The sequence below is a fragment of the Podarcis muralis genome, chromosome W (genome assembly GCF_964188315.1).
Source record: "Podarcis muralis chromosome W, rPodMur119.hap1.1, whole genome shotgun sequence".
NCBI classification, from domain to species: domain Eukaryota; kingdom Metazoa; phylum Chordata; class Lepidosauria; order Squamata; family Lacertidae; genus Podarcis; species Podarcis muralis.
In genome coordinates, this window is record NC_135674.1 from 20865733 (window position 1) to 20875522 (window position 9790).

Genomic DNA, 9790 nt, shown 5'->3' on the forward strand with positions numbered 1-9790 from the left:
ATATTTCACAGCATAGTGGTTGCATTTTTTTTGCCGATTATATATATATATATATATATATATATAAAACCATAAAAAGATAAATATGTGATGTATTACGCAACACGTCATTATGGTATTTATATATATCTAATAATATATTGAATATAAATATATATCAATAATATAAAAATATATCAATAATAAAATGTCTAAGTATGTGTGTATATCATATAAACGTAAATTAGATCTAATTAATATCTATATGATATGATATATGATGTTTTATTATCATAAAACATATCCCCTCAGCCCCATTTTTGAAAGAAAAGAAACGGACACCGGTTGCTGTTTTTCTTCTAAGGCCGTATATTTAAAGTGAAATTCTCTGATTTCATAAGGGGGGACAGGGAAGAGACGAGAAAGATTCCCAACCGATGGATATCGAACAGTTTTCAAAATGTGTTTTTTTAAGGTTCATGTACATTGCTTAGAAAAAAAAGGAACTCTGCACACGCTCAGGAGCACTTTCCCCAAATCCCTCCCAGAACAACAAGGGGGAAAAACCCAAAACGTGAGAACGGAGAGATCCCATTGGTCGGCCGGTCGCTAGGTAGGTAGAAAACTGTAAACTCGGTTCAAGTCAGTTCTGGAAAAGTCTGTCCGCCGGAACCTGTAATGGCAGAAGCAACGGAAGGGAAGTGGCCGGTGGGAAGGAAGCCCGGCTGGTCCAAGGAGGAGGAGGAAGAGAAAGTACTGGAAGTTAGGAGGCGTGGCTTGTTCCTCGTTTCCTGTTACTTGAAACAGTGGGTTCTCCATGGCTGATTTGGGACAGGAAGTGGCTGCAAGGGGCCAGGAAGTGGGGAGGGAAGGGGCAGGGAAGGGACAGAAAGGCGCTGTGAGGGGACAGGAAGGAACTTTTAAGGGAACAGAAAGGGACTGAGAGAGAATAAGAAGGGACTGGGAGAGAACAGGAAGGGACTGTGAGGGAGAAGAAAGGGACTGTGGGGGAACAGGAAGTGCCTGAGAGCAAAGAGGAAGTGAATTGAAGGGAACAGGAAGGGGTAAAACCGGAAGGGACTGTGAGGGAACAGGTAGGGGCTGTTCGATAACAAGAAGGGGCTGTGAGAGAACAGGAAGGGCCCGTAAGGGAACAGGAAGTTCCTGAGAGCGTACAGGAAGTGACTCTTAAGGGAAGAGGAAGGTACTGTGAGGGGACAGGACGAATGGGAAGCGGAGAGGAGGAAAGGCTGGGGTGGGGGCAGGACCCGAATCCGGCGCCCGGCGCTCTCCCTCTTGGATGTCAGTTGACGTAGTACAACCAGTAGAGGAGGTTGAAGAAGCCGAAGGTGATGGGGAATAGAACCCGGGACCACTTGTCGATGGTGCTGACGTCGGCCAGGTCAGGGATCTTCAGCTTCAGCTTGGAGGACCTCCGGCGCAGGCGGCAGTTGGCCCGGGTGGCGCGGCAGGCAGGTGCCTTCCGGGAGTGTAGGGCAGTGCCTGAAGATTCGAACCCGCGCAGGCCGCAGGGGCGCAGGTCCGGCGAGGTTGACGTGGAGAAGAGCGGGCAGTTGCTGTCGGAGACGCCAGCCAGAAGGAGGTTGCCGTATGGGTCGGGCTGAAAGGAGAGAAGGGAGATCAGGGTCATCTATCCCAACCCGCGGGGATCTCGACCTCGAATTTGGGCCCCTGAGGGTCACCCATCCTGACCCGCGGGGATCTCGGCCTCAAATCCAGGACCCTGAGGTTCACCCATCCCTATCCACAGGGATCTCGGCCTCGAATTCAGCCCCCGAGGGTCACCCATCCCCATTCGGTTTTTAGGCAGGAATCTCGCACCTGAGTCCGGGGCTCCAGGTGCCGGGCACGTCTTTTCTGCTGGCGGGGCCCTCGCCCAAAGAAAATGTAGTTCACCAGGGCATATTCCAGCAGCGCCAGGAAGACGAAGACGAAGCAGCCCATCAGGTAGACGTCAATCGCCTTGACGTACGGGATCTTGGGCAGCGTCTCCCGGAGGTGGGTGTTGATGGTCGTCATGGTCAGGACGGTCGTAACCCCTGGGTGCCGCAGCGGGTGGGGGTGGGAGAAGAAACAGGGTTAGTTGGGTGGCTGGGAATTACAGCACGGGGAAGGCACCATAATTCAAACCTCCGTCACAATAACGATCAAAATATTTTTGTAATATCCAAGGATGGGACCGATATATTGAAATCAAATGTTTTCATACTCTGAAATCAATCAATGTCATGACTGAAGACGGATATATAAAAACATCCATGGAAATCCAACAATTTCATATTGAATCTGGATTCCATATGACCTTAACGGGTCGGAGAACTGGGCACCACTTCACCAAATGGGATCAAGGTCAGGTCCTGCCTTTAAGGAAAATCAGATGGACCGATAGAAGGATGGTGGACCTTTAGGGTCTTGGTGGACCACCAGCTTGCCACCAGGATATGGGAGAAGGTTCTCAGGGGCTTGGTGGTTCTCCAACTTCACCTGAATTCAACCCAATGAATGTCAAGAGGGTCCTGCATTTAGGGAGGATCACTTGGACCCTTGGTAGCAGGACCGCAGAGCAAGATCTCAGGATCTCCTCACCTAGGGCCACCCGGGCGGCCGAAGCGTCGTAGTTGATCCAAAAGGAGACCCAGGAGAGGATGGTGATGAGGATGGAGGGCATGTAGGTCTGCAGGATGAAGTAGCCGATGTTCCTCTTGATGCGGAAGCTGAGCGACAGGCGGAGGTAGGACCCTGTTGGAGAAAGAGGAGATGGTCAAACTGGACAGGAGCCCAGGATCCAGGTGAATTGGTGGGGACATCTCTGGTATCTTCAGTGAAGGGTGGATTGGAGGATCATGGTGTGTCCAACAACCCTGGGATTTCGGCCAGGGGGTTAGACTATATGGCCCCACAGGGGGAACCCACCTGTGGTGAAGACCACCTCACGGGTGACCAGCTTCTGCTCAATGATGGTGAACTGGGGCAACTCCAATACCTCCATCCCTGTCACGGCCGAAGAGTTTCCTTGCCAGAAGAAGACAATGTCATCGACAGTGTAGCCGTCTGGGAGGAAAGAAAATAAGACATAATGAGAATGATTCCTGGTTGAAAATTATTCCAGTCTTAAAATTAATCCTGGTTTAAAAGTATTCCTGGATTAATTCTAATTCCCAGATTAGAATTATTCCAGTTTTAAAATTATTCCCGTCTTAAAATTAATCCTGGTTGAAAATTAATCCTGTTTTAACATTATTCCCAGATTAACATTATTCCCCAATTAAAATCCTCCTGGTTTAAAATTAACCCTGGTTTAAAATTAACCCTGGTTTAAAATTAACCCTGCCTTAAAATTATTCCTGCCTTAAAGTTATTCCTGGATAATTCCTGGATAATACTTTTAATTATTCCTCAATTAACAAGCAATAATTTAATTTCATTGAATGATACGCACAGCTCTCAATTTCCAGGGTGCAATTCTGCTGATCCAGGGGGTATCTCCGGAGATCCATCATGCAGGCAGCGGTTGTCGTGATCCTGCGGAGAGAGAGTGTGAGTGGATTCCAGGGATCCATTATGGGGATCACTGATTGACGGACGCGGGGAATGCTATATATTGATTGGGGGGGTTCGACCCCTATTTGGATGATATTCCTGGTCCTATGTCTGAACCAGCAAATATTTCTCTAAATTTGCCTGTTGATAAGTATTAATTGGACGGTTAATTTTATGGACTATTAATTGCTAAGTATAAATGAATATGTATTTATCAGATCGCTAATTTTTAATGGACTATCAATATGTCTCAAAATTGATAATATTTAACCGTGATCACTATGCAAGGACGAAAAGCCGTCATTAATCATGATCCATCCAATAATCATGATCCGTCCATTAATAATCATTAAACATGATCCGTCCATTAATAATCATTAATCATGATCCATCCATTAATAATGACCCGTCCATTAACAATCATTAATCATGAGCCACTCATTAATAATCCACTCCATTAATAATCATTAATCATGATCTGTCCATTAATAATGACTCGTCCATTAATAATCGCCCGTATTGATCAATACGCCCAATAAAAATTGATTATCACCCACTTCACGGTGATCACTAGGCGAGAACAAAACCACCCATTAATTGACCATATTTGCAATAACGAACCGGCCGGAGCGAATCGGTTCTTGATTATTGGTGATTAATATTGTTAATATCCACCCACCTCAGGCCGTAGAGGACGGTGCCGTCCGGGTGCAAGCGGATCATGCGGTTCTTGACGGTGACGCCATGCAGGAAGGACTTTTTGTCGTTCAGGAAGTAGGTGTCTGGGAGCCAGAGCTGGTCGGCGACTCGGTTGTCGAGTGTCAGGTTGAACGGCAGATCGCCATAGGCGAGTCGCTTGTCCCGCCAGCTCTGCTGGAAGTACATGGTGATGGTATAGTCCTGGCGGAGGAGAAAAGAAAAGAGAGAGATGGGGGAAATTGAAGGATAGAAGGATGAGAGGATAGGAGGAGAGAAGGTGGAGAGGCAGGTCGCCCTAGGCGAGCCGTTTGTCCCGCCAGCTCTGCTGGAAGTACATGGGGATGGTATAGTCCTGGCAGAGAGAGAGAGAGAGAGAGAGATGGGGAAATTGAAAGATGGAAGGAGAGAAGGATAGGAGAGAAGGAATAAAGGAGGATAGGATAGCAGGAAAGGATAGGATAGAAGGAAAGCCATCTTTTCCCTCAGGATTCGAATCCGGACCCAACGGGAGTTCGTCCAACTTACCATGTTGACTTCGGAAATCTGGTCGATGCTCGAGATGTGGATGCTCATCCCCACCACCACAGGGTTCCCTGAAATAGTAATAACAACAACAACAAAACACAAAGCAACAGATTTATATTATATTATATTATATTATATTATATTATATTATATTATATTATATTATATTATATTATAACAAAGTAATAAAATTATTAATTGCTAATGAAACTCATAATCGGTTAATTTATTGACTGGTGATGAAACGATCACATAATGAAACCATAAAATCAAACCCTCAATGGGAAGATGAGATAATAAACAATAAGGAAATAATAAAATAAAGTCATAAATAATAATGCCATAAAATTAAAGAATAAAATTTAAAAAAAAATCATAACTTTAGAACATGAGGAAAGGCTAAAAGTCAATAAGGAATAACAGCAAATTGAACAATAGATTATAAGAAAATAATAAAAGCAATAATAAAAGGGGATAATAAATAATCATTTATTTATTTATTACCTAACTTCTTATTTATGATTATCTAATTTATTATTGATCGGATTTATGCTCTAACCTTTAGGCACCTCTGCCTTACCTCCGAAATAAAACTGAACCATAGATTAATAAGAAAATAATAAAAGTTGATAATAGATCATCATTTATTAATTTATGACCTGGCTTATTATTGATTACCTGATTTATTATCAATTGGATTCATGCTCTAACCTTTAGACCGCGCTGCCTTACCTCCGAAATCGGGCCGCAGGCGGACATCGTAGCCTTTGAGGAGCTTGTCCACAATGTCCTTGACCACAGAGATGTTGCCAGTGGAGGGGCTGCAAAACAGGAGAAGACCATGGTTTGTCCTCCAAGCGGCTGAGATAAAATATTGGGGGCTCCCCATTGAGCCCCACCCCACATGGCACCCTATACATTTGGGGGTCCTTCGTATATTGGGGTGCCCAGCTGGATTAAAACATGGGGGCCCCACATGGCATCATTTAAACCTGCCAGCTGATAAGAAATTTGGGGGGTCCCAGCTGGGAGAAGATATTGGGAGCCCCAATAAACTTGGGGGGCCCTTCATATATTCTATTGGGGTGTCCAGCTGGAATAAAATATTGTGGGGTTCATATAGATTTGGGGCATTTGAGATATTGGGGGCATCATGCTTCTCATGGCCTCCTTTAAACTTGCCCCCCTGAATTCCAGCTGGACACCCCAGTATAATATATTATATAAATTTCATATAAATTTGGGGAGGTTGAAATATGGGGGCATCATGCTTTTCATGGCAATTGGAAGGGGTCTCTCCCCTATTCTGTGGGGGGGAGCTAGGGGACCCCCAAAACCCCCCACAGGGGAGCCCCAAAACCCCCCACAGGGGAGCCCCCTACAGGTTAACCTATCTGTGTGCCTCCTAAAAACCCCACAAGTAGCCCTGCTACCTTTTCCATCCCCCCAAACCCCAGAGGAGCCCCCCTCTCAGGTTCGCCTACCTGTGCACCCCCTAACCCCCCCACAGGTGAGCCCCCACTACCTCTCTGCCCCCAAATCCCTAAGGTAACCCCTGCTACCTGTCCATCCCCCCAAACCCCCAGGGGAGTCCCCCTCTCAGATTAAACTACCTGTGCACCCCTAAATAAAACCCCAGGTGAGCCCCCCCCGCTCTGTGTCCGCCCCCAACCCCCCAGGGGAGCCCCTTGCGACTTTTCCGCCCCCCCAAAACCCCAGGTGAGCCCCCCAAACCTACCTGTGCGCCCAGCAGCAGCAGCGGAGGAGGAGGAGACACAGCGCCGCCCATGCGCCGCCGTGCAGTCCCCGCATTTCCGAGAGGTGGGAGGTCGGGGTGGGGGGGCAGCACCCCCAAAATGGGGACAGAGGTGCGGCCGGCCTGTTCACCTGAAGCGAATGGAAATCCGAATCGAAGAGCGGCGCTCAGCAGGAGCCGGCGCAGGCTCCTCCCGGCAGCCTCGCCATGGCGCAAAACGGACGGGAGAAGAAAAGCGCTCCGGTTGGGCGCAGGGGGGCGGAGGAGAGGAGCCAACGGAGTCTCCGGCGAGCGGGCGCACGTGGAAAAGGCGCTTCGGGAGACGGTGGCGGGACGCGGAAGTTGCGGTCCGGAAGCCGCAATCGGAGACGCTGCGCCCCAATGTGGGGAATGAGCTTTTGGGGGCGCAGGGGAGGATCGGCCGCCGACGGAGAGTCTCTGGCCAACAGGAATGATGCGCTCTTGCTTGCGGAGACAGGGAAAGGCTGCGCGTCAACGAAGGAGATGCACTTTTGGGAGACGAGGAAAGGCTGCGCCCAAATGCAGAAAATGCGCTTTTTGGAGACGGTCAGGAGGAAAATGCGCCGTCCGGCGCGCAGGCGAGGATGGGCGGGCGCGCAGGCCAACGGGAAGGAGGGATGCGAGGAAAGGCTGCGCGCCCAAAAGCAGGAAATGCGCTGTCGGGGGCGCAGGCCGCGAATGGAGACGCTCCGGCCCACGGGAAGGATGCGCTGGGGGAGAGACTGCGCCCAAAGGTGGGAAATGCGCAGGCGAGGATGGCGGGACCACGGACGGATCCGAGGAGGAGAAGCTGCGCGCCAACGTGGAAATGTGCCCAGGAAAAGTCGCCCGAGGATCCTGCTTTTGAAGGAGGACAGGCCGTCAATGGAATCTGCGCGCAACGTGGGAAATGCGCCTTCAGGGGGCGCAGGCGAGGATGGCGGGACCGGGGCCGGATCCGAGGAGAAGAAGCTGCGCGCCGACGTGGAAATGCGCCAAGGAGAGGATGCCGCTTTTGGAGAGGAGATGCGCCTTTGCAGGAAGAGAGTCTGCGCACAGCGTGGGAAAATGCGCTGGGGGTGGGGGCAGGCGAGATTGGCGGGACCAGGGACGGATCCGACAAGGTGAAAGTTGCGCTCCCGAATGCGCCGACCCCCGGAAAAAGGTGGAATCCGGTTTGGGGGGGGGGTGGAGGAGGAGGAGGAGGCCGGATCCTTGGATACCTCCGGCCGCGAGATGCGCTCTTGGGGGGCGAAGCCAGGCCGAATTCTCAGGGGGTTCCTCCCGACGCAGATACCCGCACTTGGGGGGCGCAGGTGGACGATGCGTTCCCGGAGGGTGGCGTAGGGCGGGGGTCGCAGCCGGATCCGTCTGGATGAGTAAAAATGCGCGTTTTCGGGGGGAAGGGCGCACAGGCCTCGAAATCCGCGCTCGGGGGGCGCCGGGGAGGGGGTGGGATTCCTCCTGGAGGGGGGGCGCAGGGAGGCCCTCGCCTCTGTTTGGCCGGGCGGCCGCTGCAGAGGATGCTCCGCGCTCCGCCTTTCCGAGAGGAGGAGGGAGGGAGGGAGAAGGAATCACGTGATAGGAAGAGCGGTTTGGGGGGGAGGGAGAACCCCAAAAATAAAGGAAATTATAATCCGGAAGAAAAAAAATGCAATTTCCCCCCTCCAAAATAAAGGGAAATCGTCCCTAAAGCGCAGAAAGAATAACAATGGGGGGGGGGAGAGACACAAAGAGAAGGGGGGAGAGAGAGCTAGAGAGGAGAAAGAGAGGGGGAGATGAGGGAGAAGAGAGGAAAAAAGAGGGAGAGAAGGAGAAAGGAAAAGAGGGGAAGAGAGGGATGGGGGAAAGAGGGAAGGAGAAAGAAAGAGAGGAGGGAAAGAGAAAAAAAAATAGAGAGGAGAAAGAAAGAAAGAAAGAAAGAAAGAAAGAAAGAAAGAAAGAAAGAAAGAAAGAAAGAAAGAAAGAAGAGAGAGAGCAGAAAAGAAAGAGAGAGAGAGAAGAGAGAGATGGGGAAAGAGAGAGAGAGGATAAAGGGTCCCTGGGGTAATCTATTCTGACCCGCTTCCGCCTCTGCCATTCTACGATTATATTCCTGGTATAGGGTGATATATAAATGATAATGATAATGATGAACCACCCTGTACCCGAAGAAGAAGGAAGGAAGAGGGCTCTCTTCTGCATTGTAGGGGCTCCCTTCTGGCTCCCCCATTCTAGATCCCTGCATTGCAGGGGGGTCTGCCTGGATGTCATTTCGGGCTCCCTTCTAGCTCCCCCATTCAAGGATCCTGCGCTCCGTTTCCCGCCTCGCAGGGGGGTCAGTCTTGATGACTTTTAGGGCGCCCCTTCCCTCTTCGCTTCCCCCCTCCCTTCCCGTCTGCTGCAGTGACGACGAGCTCCGCGAGTGCGCCGGCGCGGCCGGAGCTGCCCCCCCCTCGTCTTCCCGCCCCGGTTTCGGCGGGCCGCAGAGAGTCCCGGTAAGGCTCGCGACCCCTCTAAAAAAACTGGGGAGGGGGGCTGCTTTCGCCCCAGGGGTGCGCCCTCCCCCTTCTGGTTTTGGGGTTCCCGATGGAGCAGGTCGAGGGGTCCCCAAGTTCTCCTTCTAATGCTCCCCAAAACGGCTCCCTCCCTCTTCCTGCCCCCTGTTTCCCGAAGGATGCGCGGTCACGTAGCCCAAAGCATGCGCTTGGGGGGCTACGAAGGGGGCAGTTTGGGGGGCAGGTGTTCCCCCCAAGCGGGCAAATCCCTCTGGTCCCCCCCAGTCTTCCCGAAGGGGGATGCAACGGCCCCTGCGCCCCATCTCGCCTCGTGCTTTTTGGGGCCACGGATGGCGACGGTTGTGGGGCGAATGTGGGGCGCAGGGGACCCCCATTGGGGCAGATGGGGGACAGGATAGCCCCCGAAGATCTCCTTAAAACGACCCCCCCTACCAATCGGGTAAGTCCATTTCGACCCTTTCCCCCCGCACCAGCGATTGCGCGGCGAATGGAACAGTCGGCTGGGAAGGGACCCGAGGATCATCCAGTCTGACCCGCTGCTCGTAGCACGTGTGAAAAGGACCTCGGGGTTTAGGGGAACCACTAGTGTCACCTCACTGGATTCCAGGCTTCTCTCTTGAGATCCCTGCCGCCGTGAATGGTCCAGGAATCTCCAACCGACCACCCGACATCCGAGGAAGGTATCGAAGGAGAGAAGGATGAAATGAGAGGAGAGATGGGGGGAGGAGAGAAGGAGAGAATAATAATAGGGCGGGAAGGGACCGCTGATGCT

General features: G+C 51.2%; 1 protein-coding gene across 1 annotated transcript; it reads right to left on the reverse strand.

Annotated features, from left to right (window-relative positions):
- Positions 1-1014: 1014 nt before the first annotated feature.
- On the reverse strand, positions 1015-7955 carry LOC144326261 (gamma-aminobutyric acid receptor subunit beta-4-like). Its single transcript, XM_077922813.1, has 9 exons — positions 6503-7955; positions 5497-5585; positions 4765-4832; positions 4220-4440; positions 3440-3522; positions 2914-3051; positions 2587-2739; positions 1822-2039; positions 1015-1600 (listed from the first exon to the last, which is right to left on the reverse strand). Exons 1-9 carry the CDS (start codon positions 6574-6576, stop codon positions 1283-1285), a joined length of 1362 nt encoding a protein of 453 aa, XP_077778939.1. The 5' UTR covers positions 6577-7955; the 3' UTR covers positions 1015-1282.
- Positions 7956-9790: the final 1835 nt, after the last annotated feature.

Coding starts and splice junctions, on each gene's coding strand:
- LOC144326261 (XM_077922813.1), bottom strand. CDS start 6,576: ATGCGGGGACTGCACGGCGGCGCATGGGCGGCGCTGTGTCTCCTCCTC. Junction 4,441..4,764: donor AGATTTCCGAAGTCAACATG/GTAAGTTGGACG, acceptor CTCCTCCGCCAG/GACTATACCATCACCATGTA. Junction 1,601..1,821: donor ACCTGGAGCCCCGGACTCAG/GTGCGAGATTCC, acceptor CTCTCCTTTCAG/CCCGACCCATACGGCAACCT.